This window comes from Portunus trituberculatus, chromosome 31 (genome assembly GCF_017591435.1).
Source record: "Portunus trituberculatus isolate SZX2019 chromosome 31, ASM1759143v1, whole genome shotgun sequence".
Taxonomy (NCBI): Eukaryota; Metazoa; Arthropoda; class Malacostraca; order Decapoda; family Portunidae; genus Portunus; species Portunus trituberculatus.
Window position 1 is genome coordinate 3,541,438 of NC_059285.1, and position 22,684 is coordinate 3,564,121.

A 22,684-nucleotide genomic window follows, 5' to 3' on the forward strand; every position below is an offset into this window, starting at 1 on the left:
TCCATTGAGAGTAGTGGTGTGACTCCTTCTTCTCCAACAGGTCTGCACACATGGCTCGGCGCGCTCCGCCTCGTGGCTCCTCACTACACCTGCCCCAGCCACACTAACACAGCCACACCACACATACACATGAAACCCACCACACTTTAAACCCTTCAGGACACGTTTTCATACTCATTCTGTTTACTATTTGGTGATGTTATACAGATTCAGAAACTTATGTGAGGATTTAAACAGTGAAGACTCCGGAAATTAATCTTGTGACCTCCATAGACCCTTCCTAATGCCATTAAAATCGCTTATTCACGCCAAAATGTCATGATAAAAAAGCGTCCCAGTAGTGAAGGGATTAACCATAGCTACATCTACACCTCTCCCTGCACCTTACCTAAACACACTTGCCTCTACACACCTAATAGTTTACCTTACCTAACCAAATCTACCTTACCTAATCACACCTGTAGCTTTGATTACCACGACCACGCTTGTCACGTCTGCACCTTGTATGCCAATCCACAGGTGTGTTTTTGTCAGACCCGATAAACTCACTCCACACATGTTTTTTTCCAGTCTGTAGCCACCTGTTCCTGTTAGTGGTAAGCTCAGTGAACATACTCAACCCACACCTGCCTAGCCACACCTGTTACTACCACGCCTTATAAACACACACACACCTGTTTGTTGACCTTTTTATCGCCACACCTGTTACCTTTGAATTCAGTAATATCCATACTTGCTTTTTCACTTGCCAAGTCCACACCTGCTGCTTCTACACCTGTCATTATTACACAACTGTCTATCCACTTTTTTTTAAGACACCTGCTCCTATTCCACCTTTCCACACGCCTCTTGTTTAACCTGTGATCCACCATAGCACAAACACACCTGCTCCTCCACACTCACACGTCATTCCACACTTACTGGCTCCACTTCACCACTCGTTTGTTGCTCCACTCTGCAATTCCACCTTGTTGTTCCACTTTATCATCACTGTGCTGGTTCTTCTATGCTTTTTCTCTGTCCCATCCACATTACCTGTCTCCGTTCCCCCAGTCGTGTTTATGATTCATCCACCTGTCATCCACACACACACACACACACACACACACACACACACACACACACACACACACACACACACACACACACACACACACACAAACACACACACGTGCCAACCATTCAAGACGTCCTCTCTAATTTTGTTATTAGGTCTCTCTCTCTCTCTCTCTCTCTCTCTCTCTCTCTCTCTCTCTCTCTCTCTCTCTCTCTAAATGGTGCCTTTATTAGTTAGTTTTACTTATCAATATGATTATCAATTGCCACGCTTTTAACTTGAGAGAGAGAGAGAGAGAGAGAGAGAGAGAGAGAGAGAGAGAGAGAGAGAGAGAGAGAGAGAGAGAGAGAGAGAGAGAGAGAGAGAGAGAGAGAGAGAGAGAGAGAGAGAGAGAGAGAGAGAGAGAGAGAGAGAGAGAGAGAGAGAGAGAGAGAGCATGTATAGATGAACAGGGTTTCTAAAAGTACGAACATGAACTTTGAAAACTATTAACTATTGAACATTTCCATATTGATCTTGTGAACTAGTGAAGCTTGTGTCTGGAGGAGGAGGAGGAGGAGGAGGAGGAGGAGGAGGAGGAGGAGGAGGAGGAGGAGGAGGAGGATGACAAGATTCACAACGCTTCTTTAACCTGAATTATTTACCTCAGTCAATAACACACGTGCCTACTTGACCTAAAGATCTGGGGCGTGTTTACCCATCACCTGTGACACACCTGAAGCACACCTGAAGCACCTAAACACACCTGAAACACACGAAACACACCTGAAACACCTGAAGCACACCTGAAACACCTGAAACACACCTGAAACACACCTGAAACACCTGAACACACCTGTGACAGACCTGAAACATCTAAAACACACCTGAAAAAATAAACACACCTGAAACACCTGAAACACACCTGAAACACCTGAACACATCTGTGACAGACCTAAAACATCTAAAACACACCTGAACAAAAACACACCTGAAACACACCTGAAGCACCTGAAGCACCTGAAGCATCTGAACACACCTCTGACACACCTAAACACATCTGAAACACACCTGAAACACCTAAAACACACCTAAACACATCTGAAACACACCTGAACCACACCTGAAACACACCTGAAGCTCACCACCTGCCAGGACCTCTCGCAACACACCTACACATCTCCAGTATACCTACACATCTGTGGGGATCTTCTAATTGCAATGCCTACCTACTTACACATCTGACACACGGCTACACATCTGTCACGAGCCCACACACCTGCAACACACCTCTCTTCACTCCTCCTTGCACCAAACACACCTGAGGACACACACTGACGCACGCACAGGCACACACACACACACACACACACACACACACACACACACACACACACACACACACACAAATATACATCATACTAAATATCCTCCTTTTTCTTCTTCTCTTCTTCTTCTTCTTCTTCTTTGACATTTTCACCAAGCTGATTTAATACAATTCGCCGTAACCCAGAGTAAAAATAATGTAATGTAAGCCAGTATAATATTATCTAACCTATCAAGAACATCCTACAGTAATGTCACCTAACTCAACATAACAATAATTAATCTAAATTTATCCTTAACCTAATCTAACCTAACCTAACTAAACCTAACCAAACAAAACCCACCACAACTCACCCTGACCTAACTTAACTTTGTCTAACCTAATCTAACTTAACCTAACTAAACAAAACCCACCAAAACTCAGCCTGACCTAACCTAACCTACCATTAACTTCAGATGAGAGGAGTGGAATGCATTATTTAGAGAGATACCTCGTGCGTGAAAGACTGACAGAGGGACATAATTTACTGGAACACCACACACTATGATCCACACCTGCCTCCCTACACCTGTCAAGAGGAGCACACCTGATTACACCTTACTCCTGTCAGAAACACACCTAACCTACACCTTGCACATGTGAGAAAACAGACACACACTCCTGCTAAAAAGTACACACCTTAAACCTGTCAGAAAACACATGAACACACCTGTCTTTACCTACTTAAACCTGTCAAGAACACACCTGACCAAAATTTACACACACCTGTCAGAAAGGAGATCAAATGGAAAAAGAACATGGACAAACATGTGGATAAGACTGAAGGAAACCAAAGTTATAAGTGCAAGAGAGACATTACCACGCCACCACCACATCCGCGCCTCCCGCCATACTTGGACAACACCTGACGCGAGCGCTACATGTGATCTGCAGGTGTGTGAGAGCCGAGACACCAGCCAGACTCAGGGAGAGGGCAAGGCCAGACCCGTAACACCTGACTGGGAGGTAAGTAGATGACTGGAATAGACTCAAGAATCATTAGGGAGGATAGTAATGGGAAGGCTTCAGAGAGGGACTGTCACTTGTAGGCCTAATGGTTTCCTGTAGCTTTCCTTACTCCCTTTTTCTTCGGTGGTCCGTATTTAGAAATGCTTTGATCTCTCACCACGACTATTTTCCAAGGCTTCAGAGATGATTGGAGGGGTTTTCAAGAGTGATTCTCCAGTTAGTAATGTAGAAATGTTGTCAATCTGCCTCTAGCAAAAGTAAAAGCTCCTTAAAAAATTCGTGTAAATTTAAATAAAGCCTTTTGAAATAGTGGAGGTGAAGCACAGAAGTGTTTAAGAATACAAGTTTTTAAGTCAAAGTTTCTTGAAGATGAAAGAGTGAAGGACGAGTGAGCTGGTCAGTACCATGACACGTTTTACTATTTATTCTGCTTACTATTTGGTGATTTTATGCAGCTTCAGAAAAAAAAAAACTATGTGGGGATTAAACTAGTGAAGACTTTAGCCATTAATCTTCTTACCTCCATACACCCTTCCTAATGTAAATAAAACCGTTTAATCACACCCAAAACTCATGGAAAAAACGCGTCTCAGTACTGAAGAGATGAACACTTCCATAGCCAGTGTCTCGGTTTGACTCTATTTCTGATACCATTACGGGGGTTCTGTTTAAGAAATTTGTCGTAATGAATTCATTGAAACTTATCTCCGGCCACACATCCACTGATATTGCTACTATGAAAGAAGATAACTATACTGCTACTACTACTACTACTACTACTACTACTACACACACACACACACACACACACACACACACACACACACACAGAAAGGGCTGGTGAGGGGCGATGTAAGAGCAAGGCATCAGTGTATCATAGGAAAGAGATGTTTGTTGAAAATGTCAAGAAATTAAAATTCCGAAAGCGGAGGACTGACATTTGCGGTGGCGTAGAGGCAGCCGAGATGTGTGTGTGTGTGTGTGTGTGTGTGTGTGTGTGTGTGTGTGTGTGTGTGTGTGTGTGTGTGTGTGTGTACAAGAGTAATGGTGTGTGTTTGTAGATGAGTAGGAATATTCAATGAGTTTACAGTGAGAGTAAATACGGGTATGAACACAAAACTAACTGCACTGATTTGTTAAGGACACTGCGCTCATCTCGGCGTGCACTTACTGTATCTCCCTTTCCCCAGTCATGAACTCTTTAATTGAGGAGGGAGGCTTCACGATACTTATCCCTCAGCTTCGGATAGTAATATTTGCCTGTTGTCTTTAGGGATTGACACCTCGATGGACCTTTTTCACTTAATTTTCATATTTACAAACACAATATAAGTAGACTATATGTAATTATAAAATATGTAGTCTCTGGTAAACTCTGGAACTCCCTGCCTGCTTCTGTATTTCCATCTTCCTACGACTTGACTTCTTTTAAGAGGGAGGTGTCTACACATTTGTTCCAGATTTTTAGCTGTCTTTTTTTTTTTTTTTTTAAGAGAACTGGCATTCAAGTGGGCCTTTTTTTATTCTTTTTATTTATTTATTTTTTATTTTATTTATTTATTTTTTGTTGTTGTTGTACTTGGCCGGCTTCCCCTTTTGCATAAAGAAGGCCGCGAAACTCCATATACCGGTAAAGAATAAATAACACACACACACACACACACACACACACACACACACACACACACACACACACACACACACACACACACACCAATTCAGGGTGGCATTTGGACACGTAAATCGAAGCTGTGTGGACTGAATGACTAATATTGAATAGTGATGAGGAGAGAGAGAGAGAGAGAGAGAGAGAGAGAGAGAGAGAGAGAGAGAGAGAGAGAGAGAGAGAGAGAGAGAGAGAGAGAGAGAGAGAGAGAGAGAGAGAGAGAGAGAGAGAGAGAGAGAGAGAGAGAGAGAGAGAGAGAGAGAGAGAGAGAGAGAGAGAGGAGAGACGAGAAACCCAGACACACAATAACAAAAAGAAAAATACACGACTTACTTCTCCAATTTAATCACAAACTCGCTACCATCTGATAGTGAAGTATAACACCCAAATAGACCAAAACACCCCAAAAAAAGCGTCCGAGTCTTTTTTTCCGCTACTTTCCCCAGTCTGCCTTCACCGTGAGTCCCCTTAGATGTGTCACGAGGCCTGGCCAATGATGGATGCTTATTCTGAGGAGGGCGTAATACTGAGGGATGATTCGTAACACAGTGAAAGTGAGAGACTGAATTAAGACTCCGAAACAGCCACGGTCATAAGGCGCCGCTGCCAAAAAGTACTTCAGTAAACTACAAAAAATTAGACATAGCTAAAAATTTAACCCCTTCAGTACCAGGAAGGGTTTTCATATTCATTCCGGTTACCCTTTAGTGAGTTTATAAAACTTCAGAAACTTATTTGAAAGATTTAGAATAACGAAGACTAGCCATTAATCAACTGATCTCCACAGACTCTCCCTACTGTCAACAAAATCGTCTAATCGTACACAAATCTCAAGGTAAAACATGCGTCCCAGTGCTGAAAGGGTTAAAACTAAAGCGTAGCGTGATACAAGACTTCTGACCGCAACTGTACCATGGATCACAATAAAGCACACCATAATCCCATTCAGTGCCACACAAATTTGATGCAAGCGTTTACCACACCAGTGTTGCTTTCCCCGCCCGCCCTGACACAGCCGCTCAACTACAAGTAATGTCATCCCGCTGGCACTGATTATAATTTCAAAGTCAAATAAAACGTCAAAGGCAGTTATGAAATGTCAATGCTTTTTAATTCCTAGATGGTAAAAAAAAGGATGAAGACTAAAATAAATATCGTATAGGTGGATAGAAAACATGGTAAAGGGTAGTGTGATTTGCAGACACACACACACACACACACACACACACACACACACACACACACACGTACATCGATTTACTTATATATTGCATCTGTCAAGGAGGCAAATGCTTCTGTTTGCATTGTGTTGAGAGAGAGAGAGAGAGAGAGAGAGAGAGAGAGAGAGAGAGAGAGAGAGAGAGAGAGAGAGAGAGAGAGAGAGAGAGAGAGAGAGAGAGAGAGAGAGAGAGAGAGAGAGAGAGAGAGAGAGAGAGAGAGAGAGAGAGAGAGAGAGAGAGAGAGAGAGAGAGAGAACCAAGACACGCAATACCAATAAACATTTTAAATCTAACCTAACCTAACCTAACCTATCTTCAATTTAACTTAACCTAACCCAAATTTTATCCCTACCTAACCTAACCTATCTTTTTTCACCTAACCTAACCTAACCTAATTTTAATCCTATCTAACCTATCCTCTCTTTTTTTTTTACCTAAACTAACCTGACTTCAATTTAACCTAACCTAACCTAACCTAACTTGACTTTAACCTAACCTCCTTTTCTTCCAACTTACCCTAACCTTCTCCAACATCCAACCTTCCCACCAACCAGCTGTGCAAGAAACACCACACATGCACGATTCGCACGAGTCTCCCTGTACCTGCACGAGGTGGCATAGACTATCAGATCGTCACCAATTAGCTCACCACGTTATCAACAATTATCCCGTCAATCCATAACTGCATGAAATGGCTAAATATTGGTGCCTGAATATTGGTACCTGACGTCCACACGCTACCAATCTCCCATCCCCCTTAAACACCCACGAGCTTTCATTCCTCGGTGTGTGTGTGTGTGTGTGTGTGTGTGTGTGTGTGTGTGTGTGTGTGTGTGTGGGTGGGTGTGTGGGTGTGTGTGTGGAATGGTGGGCGGGTTACCTGAGTGAGTCAAGAGTGTATCTATATCATTAGTATTTTGTTTGATGTTACCTGTGTGTGTGTGTGTGTGTGTGTGTGTGTGTGTGTGTGTGTGTGTGTGTGTGTGTGTGTGTGTGTGTGTGTGTATTGAAGGACTGATTGCCATCCATGTAATGCTGTGATCGTTGTTCGTTGATGTTGTTGTTGTTGTTGTTGTTGGTAGTAGTTGTAGTAGTAGTTGTAGTAGTAGTAGTAGTAGTAGCAGCAGCAGCAGCAGCAGCAGCAGTAGTAGTAGTAGTAGTAGCAGCAGCAGCAGCAGCAGCAGCAGCAGCAGCAACAACAACAACAACAACAACAACAACAACAACAGTAGTAGTAGTAGTAGTAGTGGTGGTGGTGGTGGTGGTGGTGGTGGTGGTGGTGGTGGTAGTAGTAGTAGTAGTAGTAGTAGTAGTAGTAGTAGTAGTAGTAGCAGCAGCAATAGTAGTAGTAGTAGTAGCAATCATAGTAGTAGTAGTAGTAGTAGTAGTAGTAGTAGTAGTAGTAGTAGTAGTAGTAGTAGTAGAAGTAGTACTAGTAGTAGTAGTAGTAGCAGTAGTAGCAGTAGTAATAGTAATACCACACTGGAGGATAAACAAGTTAAACTGAATATAAAGAAAATACTATTATTACTGCTGCTACCACCACCACCACCACCACCACCACCACAACCACCACACAAAACAAATCAACACACACATCACACCTCAAAATAATACTCCCAGCAAACAAAATCATCACTAAACAGCTGCCTGGTGATAGTGAAGTTAGGAACGCGGCGGTGATGGCGTTGACGGTGGCAGTGGCTGATAGTGACAGTGGCAGCAGCAGGTGTGGGCATAACAATAGCAGAAGTGGCCAGGTAGCAATTCAACATGAAACACTAGTGAATATTTAACCAGGTGAGTAAGTGAAGGTACACACGATAGTACAGTGCCCGGCTCGATAGTGTCAATAGAGAGCCCTGGGGAGGGATGATGTGTGGGTGTGTGGGGAGGGTATAAGGCGGTATATGGTGGTGGGGAAGAGAGGGAGCATGGTGTATGGTGGAGGAATGTCTATGGGCGGTGATGAAGGAAAGGGGGTCAGGAATGGAGGGGAGGGAGACCGAGACATAAGGAGCCATGAAGATATAGGATAGAAGGATAGCGTATGTTGTACAGCGGAGGAATGTCTGTGTGTGATGGAAGGACTGGGGGAAGGTGGTGGAGGATGTGGGAAGGTGATGGAAGGAATGGGGGAAAGTGGAAGGACTGGGGGAAGGTGGTGGAGGATGGGGAAAGGTGATCAAAGGACTTGGGGAAGGTGGTGGAGGATGAGGGAAAGGTGATGGAAGGACTGGGGGAAGATGGTAGAAAATGGGGAAAGGTGGTGGAGGATGGTGTGTGGTGGAGAGGACGCGGTGGCAGTAGGAAGCAAGAAGAACACGATTTTCTAATGCAATAAGACAACATAAAGGCTATGGAGAAAAAGATGGACGGGGCAGATGAGGCCAGTAAAGGTGTCAGTAGCCAAACAATGTAATCTAAAAGGCTTATCCAAAATGTGTGAGGTGCGCATGACTTTCTACCACTCCTTCTCTCCACCTTCCTGTCCCTCCTCCTCTCCTTCACCCCTAAAAGCTTGTACAAAAGTGCTAGGTCCGTAAGAGTCAGGTGAAGAAAAAATATATAAACAGGTTGACTCACTCGATACCTGACAGCCACACCATCACACACCCTTTCTTTCCCGGGGCAGTGCAGGCTTAGCGTCAGGCTGAATGATAGCCAAATACTCACACTCACTCTCACACTCTCGGATATTAAGGTCACAAATATTGGAACATTATTTACAAACACGAATATTTAAAGCGCAAACAGTAATCGCCACCCTGCTAATCAAGGCGACTGAAAATGTTGGCAAAATCATAAACGTGCAGCAATTCAATGGGAGGTGTAGCGGGAGGGGAATTGGATGGGGTGGGAGGAGGGAGGCCTTGAGCTGACCGTGTGTGGAGAAACGAGAATAAATGAGATGAGAAAAGAGACTGGGGGAGTGATTTGGAGGGAAGTTGCTTGTTGGGAGAGGGAGTGGTTATGAAGGGAGAGGGGCTAGTTATGAAGGGAGAGTAGCTGGCTTAGGAATGAGAGAAAGAGAGGGCGCAGGCTTGTATGGAAAAGAGAGAGAGAGGCTGGTTTGAGGAGCGAGAGACTAGAGGAAGAGACAGGTTATGGAGAGCGGGGCTAGTTATGGAGAGGGTTGGTCTATCGGTGGGGGTGGAGAGCATAGTTGTTGACTGACTGTGTGGGGAGGGCCTGTGACCAAGGGAAGGAGGTCACAGGCAGCGGCAGGAGAGTGGAGGTGCTTTTGGTATAGTGCTGACTAGCGCTCAAAAATAATTACGAGCAAATAAAGTGTTGAAAGTCAGGCGTTGTTGACAGAGCGAACAGTAAGTGATCAATGAACGCAGACTAAGAAATAACCAACAAAAAAGTATTGATATGGATGAATCAAACAGAGGACAAATGTACTGAGACAGGGCAGGGCAGGGCGAGGCAAGGCAAGGCGGGGCGGGGGAGGACAAGACAGGACAAGAGAAGGCAAGGCAAGGCAAGGCAAAGCAAGACAAGGCAAAGCAAAGCAAGACAAGGCAAGGCAAGGCAAAGCGAGACAAGGCAAGGCAAGACAGGACAGGGCAGGGCAAGACAAGGTAGGGCAGGGTAAGGTAGGGCCGCGGAGTCACCAATGCCTTAAAAGATCTTCTCCAGTATCAGAGGACGTGCTGGTGACTGACGCCTGTATTGTGAAACGTTTCGCTCTTTCACCAACCCTACTTTCCGAGACCACAGAGATGACACGTCGGATTCTCAAGTGTGTTTCTCCTGCTAATGTAAAAATTACGCTCATCACTCACTACGACCATAAAAACACTTCAAAAACAGTGTACCTTTATCTAGACCCTTTTGACTATAGTGCAGGTGCGGCGTAAAAGTGTCTTAGAATATGGCACTGAGAGAAGAGTCCAGTGCCCTCCTTCCATACAGACTGGTGACTGGTTGAGTGAGGACACGTCTGCCTGCTTGGTAATAAGGATGATAGGGATGGTCTATTTGCCCGGCTTCCTCATGACCCGCCTCCGCATACCTCCTGTCCACCCGCCGTCAGCAACAGAAAGTGCCGCGAGAGAGACCTGACTGAGTTATGGCGACGCAAAAACAAGTCGCCGGATCGAACTTGCAACCTTTCCGGCGCGACTCGGGCACTGCACCGCTAGCGAGGAAGTCAACGCGGCACGTCGCTAAAGGCATCAGCCACTTCCAAGCATAATGGCGCTGGGCAGGCCACGCAAGACGCTTCACTGCGCCAACACTGGTCACAAGCACCAGTTTCTGAAGCTGTATGAAAACATAAAACAAAATGCGACGAAGGTTACACAAAAATGGATGCAAAAAGGCAAATAAATTTTTCAAGTGATGCACATCATGAATAAAGAAATATTAATTAGAAACATGCACCATGGGCGGACCAGTGCCAGTACACAATTCCAAGACACTCATTCAGAAATAGACCACTGTTTATTCATAAGGTCAAGACCCTAGACACCCACGAGACTGTGCAACCAGACTACCACGATGTTGTCTACCACACTGCCACACGCCCACCACGCCCACCAGCACCAGCACCACGTCACTCCCACAATGCACCAGGACATGACCATTCTCTCGCAACACTAAAGCCGTCACTTACTCACACTTGTTGGCAAAAAAAAAGGACATCGCAGCAGCATTGTCAGTCGCAAAAGGGCAAGGTATTTACGAGGCTGCATCCAAGAGAACTCTGCACCCAGGAGAGTATCACGACTCTCTATATCCACGAGACTGTGTACCCTGAGACACTACCGTCATGATACCACACCATTAGAAGGACAGTGACACGGAGAGTACCGCTACGTTCCAGTGTCTGAAAAGCTCCCACGAGTCTTCCTAAGTCAGCACCGTCACCCGAGACCGTCACACATTAACCCTTTCAGTACCATGACACGTTTCCACATCCATTCTGCTTCCTATTTGGTGATTTTATACAGCTTCAAAAACTCATGTGTGGGAATGAAATAGTGAAGACTGTGGCAATTAATCTTCTGATCTCCATAAACTCTTCCTAATATTAATGAAATGGTCTAATACACAAATCTCAAAGTAAAAATGCATCCCAGTATTGAAGGGATTAAAGCAAAAAAAAAAAAAGAAAAAAAGAGAGGAAAAAAACTCCCCAAGTCAGCACCATCAATTTAAAACATCCAAGACAAAAGAATTAGGACAAAAAATTAGTTTCCTCCCAATTCAGCGCCTTTGAACATAACTTCCACACGATATGACAAACAAATGAGTCAAGGAAGGAATGTTTGCAGCACAGCCACACACTGCAGCATCTCTCGGCGCCCCAAGGAGTGAGTGGCTGGCGGGTCGCGGCTCATCCATCTTTCCTCCAGGTATTGATCAGGCGAGTGACATTTAAACACGGCAGAATCGACCACTTGTTACCTTCACCTTCAGAACCTTCACCTCCTTCTGTCTCCCCTGCTACTGTTCCTCCTCAAACCTCTCCTTCATTACCTCAACGGAAATGTAATAAAAAAAATACATGATAGAAATAATGGGAGACTATGTACAACTTATTACCTTTACCTTCAGAACCTTCACCTCCTTCTGTCCACCCTGCCACTGTTCCCCCTCAAGCTTTCTTCATTACCTCAAGAAAGAAGTACTAAAAAAAACTATTAAAGACATAAACAATGGGAAACTATATACTTGTAGCCTTCCCTTTGTTCTGTCTCTCTCTCTCTTAATCCCTCCCTTCGTTACCTCACAGTAGGTGCAATGGTGCTATAAAAGGATGTGAAGATGGAGAGCTAGAGTCACAAGGGAAACTATATACATGTAACCTTCACCTCCAAAACCTTCACCTTGCTCTGTTCTCCCTCTTAATCCTTCTCCTCGTTACCTCACAGTAGGTGCTGGAAAAGATATGAAGATGGAAAGCTAAAGAGTGACAAAGGAAATTCTGGTAAAACTCTGCACCCCTCTGTCTGCTATTGTATTTCCAACTTCCTATGGCTTGACTTCATTTAAGAGGGAGGTTTCAAGACATTTGTCCCAGATCCGCAAGGGGGCTGGTAACTAAGTGGGCCTTTTTTCATATTTTTGTTGTCGCAAGGGAAACTATATACATGTACTTATAACCTTCACCTCCAAAACTTTCACCTCGTTCTGTCCTCCTCTTAATCCTTAATCCTTCCCTTCATTACCTCACAATAGGCGCTGGAAAAGATATGAAGATGGAAAGCTAGAATCACAAGGAAAACTATATACTTGTAACTTCCACCTCAAAACCTTCACTTCGTTCTGTTCTCCCTCTTAATCCTTCCCTTCGTTACGTCACGGTAGGTGCTGGAAAATACATGAAGACGGAAAGCTAAAGAGTGACAAAGGAAATTCTGGTAAAACTCTGCACCCCTCTGTCTGCTATTGTATTTCCAACTTCCTATGGCTTGACTTCATTTAAGAGGGAGGTTTCAAGACATTTGTCCCAGATCCGCAAGGGGGCTGGTAACTAAGTGGGCCTTTTTTCATATTTTTGTTGCCTTTAGTCGGCTTTCCCCTATACTATATGCATGTGACTGTCACCTTGTACTGCATCCCCTCCCACTGCATCTTCCCTTCATTACTTCATCGTAAAGGGAGAATGTGAGGGGGGAGAAAACACCTAAGAAAAAATACACAAAGAAGCAGAAACACCGGGAAAACAAACAAACACCAATAAACACGAATATCCCTAAAAAAAAAAAAAACAAGGAAAAGCAAACCAGTAGTAGGAAAAACAGAAAATAAAAAAAAGCTTCATTATCAGACAAAAACAACACAAAAGATACACCAATGCGCAGAAACACCCACAAAAAATCTGTCAACACCAAAAACCGAGGAAAAGCAAATTAATAGTTAAAAAAAAAAATGAAAATGAAAAGAAAGCTTCATTAGCAGGCAAAAACAACACAAAAGAAAAAGATGCACCAATATCCAGAAAACACCCCAAAAAAAAATCTGCAAACACCACAAACCAAGGTAAAGCAAGCCAGTAGTAAGACAAAAAAAAGCAGAAAAAAACAACAACTCACCATCACATACAAGCAACACAAAAGATGCGCCAAAATCCAGAAACACTCTCCAAGAAATCATTCAACACTAGTATTCCATAAACCAAGGAAAACAAGCCAGTAGAAGCCAGTAGTAAGAAAAAGCAGGACGTTATCTAAAAAAATGTAGAGTAACCCGTAAAATACAAACACTCACACACAAATAAAACACCAGTGACCAGAAAAGCCTCAAAGAAAACGAATAAATAAACAACAAATCCCGCAAAATCAAGGAACTCACTAGGGAAAGCAAGTTAACTAGCTAGCCCCTTCAGTACCATGACACGTTTTTATATTCATTCTGCTTACTATTTGGTGATTTTATACAGCTTCAGAAACTTATGTGGGAGTTAAAATAGTAAAGACTCTTGCCATTAATCTTCCGACCTCCATAGACGCTTCCTAATGTCAACAAAATGGTCTAATCGTACACAAAATTCATGGTAAAGATGTATACCAGTACTGAATGGGTGAAGGTAAGCATCCACCATTAACACAGCCACGAGCCCCACCTGTGTTATAAAGTTCACTCAATGACATTCTGCAACACCACCTAAGTCTGTAAAACCACCAGCAACCCCTACCACGCTCCCGACAGAAATCCTCCCATAACACCACCCCCTCCCCTGCTTCCCCTCCCACCACCAACCCTAGGTGCTCTTAGTCTCTGCTTTACTAACTTCGTCTAGCCAGTGATCGGGATGCCTCTCTTTTCAGCATTTAAAATCTTCCTGAACTCTCTCTCTCTCTCTCTCTCTCTCTCTCTCTCTCTCTCTCTCTCTCTCTCTCTCTCTCTCTCTCTCTCTCTCTCTCTCTCTCTCTCTCTCTCTCTCTCTCTGTGTGTGTGTGTGTGTGTGTGTGTGTGTGTGTGTGTGTGTGTGTGTGTGTGTGTGTGTGTGTGTGTGTGTGTGTGTGTGTGTGTGTGTGTGTGTGTGTGTGTGTGTGTGTGTCACTGCTACTAAAACTGCCTTACTACTACCATTCTCATAACCACCATCACTGCTACTACTACTACTACTACTACTACTACTACTACTACTACTACTACTTTTACTGCCATCACCATCACCAACATTACCAGAAGGGCAACATGAGCCCCATAAAAGGACGAGTATCACAGCCACAGCCACCACCACCACCACCACTACCACCACTCTTATGAAATCGAAATCTAAAATTGATCGTTTGAAGTCCAGATTTAAGTAGGAGTAATAAGAGGAGGAGGAGGAGGAGGAGGAGGAGGAGGAGGAGGAGGAGGAGGAGGAGGAGGAGGAGGAGGAGGAGGAGGAGGAGGAAAGTCAAAAGGAAGGGGAAAATGATTGAGGTAAAATTGTAATCCATTAAAAGCTCTTCTGATCCAATATTACCTCCACTCACCTTCCCTCTCTCTCCCTTCACTCCCCTCCCCTCCCATCCTTCCTTCCTCTCCTCCCTCTTTCGTGTCCTCCCTTCCCATCCTTCCCTCTCCTTCAAAACCTGCTCCTCTTTTTCTCTTGTCATCTTTCTTACTTTGCTTTTATCTCCTCCTTTCTGTCCACTGTCTTCTTCCTCCTTCTCCTCCTGTTCTTTCTTCCTTTCTCTCTCTCTCTCTTCACTCAGAACTCAAGACCATATTCTGAGACACTTTTGCGCCAAATCTGTACCATCTTCTAAAAAGTTTCCAAAAGTTACAAGGAATTTTTTTTTTTTTTTTTTACAATTGCAGTGACAAATTAATAAGATTTTTACATCGCTAGCACACAAAACACTCTTGAGAACCCGGTTAACCATTTCTGTGGCTTTGGAAAACAGTTACGAGAGAGAGAGAGAGAGAGAGAGAGAGAGGAGAGAGAGCAAAATGTTTCTGAATCTCACCGCACTGAGTTACGCGACAAACACAAGAATAGGTCTACTAAAATAAGCAGTACATTGAGTTGCCTTGCCTTAAACGAATGTAGGAACACGTCATCTATACCGTGTGGCCATTCGTTCCCTCGTCCCTGTCCTGCACCACGCGAGGAGAGGTGGTAACGAGACTCCAACAGGATCAGAGATTAGTGTCCCAGCGTGTCATCACCAGGATTACACTTACTGGAGAGGCTTGGTGGAGTGAGGCATGGGAGAACGGAAAGAGAGGATAGTGAGAGGAATGAGAACGCAGGGGAGTAGGGTAATAATGAGAGGATTGGGAAGATGGGTGGAGTGAGAAGTGGAGATTATGAAGTGGAGGAGGAGGGAACGTTATAGAAATGGGCTAAGTGTGAGGTGGAGATAGGAAAGTAGATGTAGGGATATAGTGGAAGAGGGAACGTGATAGAGATGGATGGAATGTGAGGAGGAGGCAAGGAGGTGGAAAAGTGGATGTAGAGATGTAGTGGAAGAGGGGACGTGATAGAGATGGGTAGAGTGTGCAGTGAGAAGAGACAGAGAGGTGGATGTAGGCATGTGGAAGGGACGTAAAAGAGACAAGTGGAGTGTGAGGCAAAGACAGATAAGTGGACGTAGCAATGCGGAAGAGGAAAGAACACGATGAGAGATGGATGAAGCGTAAGGTGGAGAGCAGGGAAGTGGATACAATGATGTCTGATAAAGGGTGTGAGAGTCCATCACACTATACACCCCTACACCACACCACCACACCATCCCATCTTTCGAAGCTGACGCAGGGAAAAGGACTATCATAAGGCTTCTCTGTAAAAGGGCGCGTCTGGTGGGTGTCTAGGCTATCTAGGGCTGGTGGCGACCATTAGGGCCGCCACTCTCCGCGACGTGAGGACTAACAGTGTCCTTCCTCCGCAGGGCTTTTGTGCAGCGGCAGGAGGAGCGGGAGGGCGTGGAGGGAAGATGATGAGCTGCGGATATCATCACTCCTCCACTCTCAGCCACTCCTCCTCCTCCTCCTCCTCCACATCATCATCATCATCATCATCATCATCATCGTCATCATCATCCTCTTCCTCCCTCCTTCTTCTCCTTCTGCAGTTCTTTCTTCTTACCTCCGCCCTCCTCGTCGGTGTAACCAGGTAAGTAAGCGATCAGTCACACGTACACTCACACACACACACACACACACACACACACACACACACACACACACACACACACACACACACACACACACACACACACACACACACACACACACACACACACACACACACACACACTTTATTTAACTCCCTGTTTTTTTTTTTTCCATTTCTTTCAACAAAAATAAAAAATAAAAAACAATTGAGATCACCATTACCACCACCACCACCACAAGGAAAACAACAACAAGCCTCTCCATTGCAGGGCGGCCTCGAATGCAGCAGGTTTAAGTGGCAGTAGCAGCAACAGCAGCAGTAATGGCAGTAGCAGCAGTAGTGGTGGTGGTGCTGGTGGTGGTGATGGCAGCAGCAGGGCAGGGGCCAAGAACGTGACAGTCCACGTGTACCCACGCATCAACAGACAGCTGCCCAACTTTTCCTACAGTGTGTGTGTGTGTGTGTGTGTGTGTGTGTGTGTGTGTGTGTGTGTGTGTGTGTGTGTTTGCCATAGGTGGTGATGGTAGTGGAGGTGGTGGTGGAGGAAGCGAAAGGAGGGGTTGGAAGATTAGTACAAAAGGGAAAAATGAAGACGAGGAATATGAACTAACAACAATGAGAACAAGAACTAAAACAAATAAGAATAAGTACAAAATAACAAGAGAAAGAACAAAAACAAGAACAAGATGGAGGAAGCGGAGGACAGCGATGACGACGAGAACGACAACAATGAGAAGGAACAAAGTGATTCCCAACACAGCCTCACACTTGCCACGCATCACCCCAAAACTCGCGACACCACAAGCCTTGCCCACTTCTACCCTCCTCTCCCCAGTGGCTTAGTCTCGTCCACATTGACCTCATTCCTACACACACACACACACACACACACACACACACACACAACTCACTTTTCCAGACTAGCAGCAAACAATAAATCATGAAAAGGTTCCGGGATTCACTAACAACACACGTTCACGGACACACACACACAAAGTCACTTCATGCATGGGTGACTCATAATCGGGAAGGGCAGGGTCTGAATCACAGTCAAACGAATCATAGGAGACTACTATTCAAGTGTAGCTTCTGTTCAACTTCCAGTGATTAGGTACCTAGTGCAAGTGTGAAGCTGCGACCAGCTACTAGGTAGAAGAAACAAACTCTTGATGGAAAAATACACATGGGGTGGCCTGACCATCCTGAGCCTAGGCTACTAGGTTACTCAGGTGCCATCTGATAGCCAAGACATAGAATTGTAAGATATTTCCATGGAGATGGATGTATACTTATCATATATGTATGTTAGTGTATGACTACAGATATTTCTCGTTTTGTGCGTGTTCTTTATGAGCGAATTCGCTAAGATGCGACATTGAAAATATTACAATTAATTAAAATTGTGCGATCTATTCGCTAACATGCGATTTGGCCCAACCGCATTTCAAACATTGCGCCAGATGCGTAGTTCCGCAGCCTGCCAACAGGTGGCCACTCCCGCTCCTAGTCAATGTTTTACAGCCCTCTCGTGTGTTTACAGTCACAGCCAGCACAGACGAAGATGGCGAGTGACTGTGAGGGACTGAGAAGTGAGGGAGCATCGTCTTAAGCGTTAATCTTTGCTTTATTTACACTTTATTTACACCTTAGTGTTACATATAGGTTTAGAATGATACATTTTAAGAACATGTTCATATCATTACTCAAATAAATGTTTTTCTGGTCAAAACGCCATTCCCTATTATCCATTGTTTCTTATGGGAAAAATAAGTATTTTTGTGCGATTTCAGTTTGTGCGATGCCTGTAGGAACCCAAATATCGCACAAAACGAGAAATACCAGTACTTAGTAACATGTGAATACAGATGTAAGACTGCTGTATGAAAAAACAAAATATCTTTAGCATTATTATTTCACACACACACACACACACACACACACACACACACACACACACACACACACACACACACACACACACACACACACACAGGAGTAAATATGTGCAGCTCACAACTGAAATCTGCTCTGTCTTATGAATGGTAGTTATTTGCTAATACTTTTCTTTACAGAATCAGTCCTTAATTGAAATTTGGTTACTTCCAGTATAAGTTACAATGGAACGGTTTTATACAAATTTAGTTTATTACTATTACACAAAAAAAAAAAAAAAAAACACCAGGCACAAGGCAGGGCACGCAAGAGAATCAGGCCATGGGGTAGAAAATAAGGGAAACAAAAAATCATCCCTCACAATGTCGCTCCACGAAAGGGCTTTGACTTCACTGTGGTTATGAGGACTGTGTGAATTAACCTCCCCATAACTAACAGCAATACTGCTTAAATGGACGGACAAGTCTCTTGTATAAAGTAAGAAGACTGGAGAGGAAAAAGTATTGGCAAAGAGAAGAAGTAAGAGGTGTAGTTTTTCCAATATGTATCAGTTACTTATTAGTGGAGGACGATTCAAGTATATTAAATGCAGAGGATGAATAAGGCAGAGTGTCACTGAGGGCTACTGTCGTGCACTAAGTATGGCTGCGTACCACGAACAAAAAAAGACACGGTAAGGAGACCCATGATGGACTACTGGTGTGCCGTGACTCACTGGACCCCTGCTCTGACCCACTTTATATCATACAGTAGCAGCAGCAGCAGCAGGAGGAGGAGAAGGAGGAGAAGACAAAGTAGAAGAAAAAGAAGAAGAAGAAAAAGAAGAAGAAGAAGAAGAAGAAGAAGAAGAAGAAGAAGAAGAAGAAGAAGAAGAAGAAGAAGGAGGAGGAGGAGGAGGAGGAGAAGGAGGAGGAGGAGGAGGAGGAGGAGGAGGAGGAGGAGGAGGAGGAGGAGGAGGAGGAGGAGGAAGAAGTGGAGGAGGAGGAGGAGGAGGAGGAGGAGGAGGAGGAGGAGGAGGAGGAGGAGGAGGAGGAGGAGGAGGAGGAGGAGGAGGAGGAGGAGTGGAGGAGGAGGAGGAGGAGGAGGAGGAGGAGGAGGAGGAGGAGGAGGAGGAGGAGGAGGAGGAGGAGGAGGAGGAGGAGGAGGAGGAGATGGAGGAAGAAGTGGAGGAGGAGGAGGAGGAAGAGGAGGAGGAGGAGGAGGAGGAGGAGGAGGAGGAGGAGGAGGAGGAGGAGGAGGAGGAGGAGAAGGAAGAGGAAGAGGAATACAATACAAAGGTAATACAAAGGAAAGACCAAGCAACAACAGACCCTGGGGTCCTTACTAGGCTGCTTGGTTAACTATTCTATACTAACTACACAGTGTGAGAGACAGGACAGCAAAGCAGAAGGCTCCTCGCCACCCACCCATCCCACCAGCCAAAGCCGGCCGGAAAAGGAAAGGCACCATGTGGTATTGAAAAACCAAATGGAATTTTAGGGGATAGAGAAAAGAAGTTGTAATCTACGTCTACTCTTGTTTGTGAGGGACTATGTAGGTGCTTGACGGTTATGTAGTGTGGTGAATGTGCGTGTGGGTGGAGTCACAGTGTGGATGTCGGAGGGGTGGTGCGGCAGTCTTGCCTGGCGCTTACAAGGAAGGCAGCAGTCAATCAGGCCCCAGCTCCGTTCACTCCACTGAGTAAGCGTACTTTCCCTTGGAGGGACGCCGTACACTGATTTCCCCCTGCAACATTGATCCCTGGTTGTCCTGATGGTGATAAAAATTAACAGGGCCCTAGACAAACACAACCCGTCACAGGTCGAAAGTGGGAGTAGTGACCGTTAACTCAGGGTTATCTGTGAGTGTAAGTATAGTATAGTGTAATGTAAATGTGGACACAGTGTAGAGGTCAAGAGGTGGTGCGGCAGCCTTGCCTGGCGCTTTCAAGGAGGCAGCAGTCAATCAGGCCCCAGCTCCGTTCAGTCCACTGTAAAAGTGTACTTCCCACTAAGGGGCGCCGCACACTACATGGTTACCCCTGCAGCAGTGACCCTGGTACTTTAATTCCCGATGATGATCACTACTGTCAGGGCTCCTGACTTTCCACAGCCCGTCACAGGTCGAGAGTAGTAGTAGTGACCGTTAACTCGGGGCTGTCTATGTCGTGTAAGGAAGATAAGTGTATTCGCGAAACACCCCGCAATTCACGATCTGAGGCATATTTCTTTATGGACGGCGCAAATTACTCGGAGATAAACAGTGACAACCGGGGATTAGTTTCGAAATATTTGTCAAGACGAATTTTGAATGTCTCAATGGTACCTGAATCAACTACGTTCGATGGCAAACCGTTTCAAATATTGATAATGCGATTAAAGAAAAAATGTTTGGCTTCATTTGTTTTAAATCGCTTTCCTATTACCTTGAAACCGTTGTTTCTGGTGAGGAGAAGGAGGAGGATAGGTAATCTAAAATTCAAATGGCGTCAACAGGTGATACATGAAAAGCGAGCCCATCTCACAGCTGCCAAACCAAACCACTTACTGAGTACTGACAAAGAACGAAAGGTATGAATGGATGTGTTAGCTGAAGGAGACCGGGGGCGGGAGAGGAGGGAGGACCGTGAAGTTTACCAGCGATACACGGACACCATTACTTTGTGCTGATAAACGTGCATTCCATGTTATTATGCACACACCTGAGGTATTCAGTTGGTCTCCTTTTGAGATCCTGTCTGCGGTTATTAACAAGAGAATATTTTAGAAGTGGACATAAACCGAGCCGTGAACCAGTAAACTCTATGAATCAGTTTGTATTTCACCTTGTGCATTTAGCCCAGAAACTTTAGGGTTTTGAGATGCAATAATTAGATAAAAGCTGAAACTTGGCTCAAGTATAGAGATTTGCAACCTGAACAACATATCAAAAGTCCCATGCACTCCCGCGCTTGCGTTAGCCGCCATATTGGAAAATGGCCGCCATATTAGAATTCCTCTAAAATTCAAATATCTCTTAAACTAATAGTTTAAAAAAAAAAAAAAAACACCACTCAGTAAAAGTTGTTCAGAACTAATTGTTACATAGTATTGACCAGGTTATTTTACAAAAATAAGTAAATTTATATGGAATAAAATAAAAATATTGAAATTGAAGAAAAAAATTTATTTTCAAAGACAATTTTAACACAACTGATAGCCTGTATGACAAAATGCTTCGAAACAAAAGTTGTAGGGCAAACTTTCTTCTTTTGAAATGTATATACAAGTTTATGCATATATTTAAATATATGGAAGTTATGAGTGAAAATATACAGAAAGTCACTATGGCAAATTGTCACACATACAAAATTAAACAGTACTTTTTAAAAATAAAAAGATAGCCTTAACTTCATTAACGTCATCATTCCCCTTCGTAAATCCATGTTGTGTTTGATTTATCAAACCGTGTTTGTCTAGATATTCCCTAATATTTTTCGCCATCATTGATTCCATTGATTTACCCACAACTGAAGTTAAGCTGACAGGCCTGTAATTAGACGTTAGGATGCATCACCGCGGTGGTGAGAAAAAAGAGAAGAGAAAATTGAACATAGATCAATGCACAACGCACAAGAAAAGTCTGCAGTTGTGATATCATTCAGACATGTGCATTAACACCAAGGTACATACTTTATTCTGACCTATGGGGGTATATTCCAGCAGAACCCATTTCATACCTGGTGGTAGAAATGAGCCTAAGGTAACTTAATCCGTGGTATAAAACAGCATACTGTAATCTACGTATAATCAACTTAGGTATGCTCTGGACAAAGGTGTACTCTGCGCTATTATACAGTAATTTATCATGCATGCGTCGCTTACTAACTTTCGACAGCAGGACATAAGGATATCAATGGTATTTTAGTGCACATTTTATTCAGCAGTGTAAAACATTTCATTGAGAGTTAAAGGGAAAGAGGAAGAGGCTCGGACAGCAAAGTTGCCTTCACGAAGCAGCTTTGCAGGACTGTAGAGACTGCGCCTCTTCTTCGCGATGCTGAGGGAAAGGCGTTGTCTAAGCTTCCATTACCTCTGTGTACAATGAAAAGTGAGGTCATCTAGGATGGGAGCGGGTGTAGGTACAAGTGAACGTTGCCAGTCTGTCCACACTGACAGAGGTGGTTAGGCAGCATTAATTCTTGCAATAGGCTGCATCGGCGGTGTTCTGCTTGATCCACGTGAGGAACTTGGAAACCCTGGCGTACACCCCAGGATAGTCCTTCTCGGCACACTTGCCAGTGCCGAAGGAGGTGACACCGACCAGCTTGTACTTGGAACTCTCCACCACAAAGAGCGGTCCGCCAGAGTCACCTTGGCAGGTGTCCTTGTCACCTTTCTCGGTGGCAGCACACAGCATCCTCTCACTGATGCCGGCGAAGTTCATGCAGGACGTATCCAGGATAGGCAGCTCCACCTCCTGCAGCTTGTCCGGCTGATTCCCA

General features: G+C 44.4%; 2 protein-coding genes across 2 annotated transcripts in view; one reads left to right on the forward strand and one right to left on the reverse strand.

Annotated features, from left to right (window-relative positions):
- Positions 1-22,684, forward strand: part of LOC123511563 (gamma-aminobutyric acid receptor alpha-like) — a 70,554-nt gene continuing 47,870 nt past the window's right edge. Inside the window, exons 1-4 of the mRNA XM_045267568.1 lie at positions 1-40; positions 3,136-3,368; positions 16,103-16,326; positions 16,598-16,774. Coding sequence (XP_045123503.1) covers positions 3,171-3,368; positions 16,103-16,326; positions 16,598-16,774 — 599 coding nt within the window. The 5' untranslated portion in view covers positions 1-40; positions 3,136-3,170. The remainder of the gene's footprint in view (positions 41-3,135; positions 3,369-16,102; positions 16,327-16,597; positions 16,775-22,684) is intronic.
- The window catches only part of LOC123511566 (trypsin-1-like), a 3,622-nt gene continuing 3,039 nt past the window's right edge, over positions 22,102-22,684 (reverse strand). The window contains exon 2 of the mRNA XM_045267570.1: positions 22,102-22,684. This exon is cut by the window's right edge and continues 587 nt beyond it. Within this exon, the coding sequence (XP_045123505.1) occupies positions 22,375-22,684 (310 nt within the window). The 3' untranslated portion in view covers positions 22,102-22,374.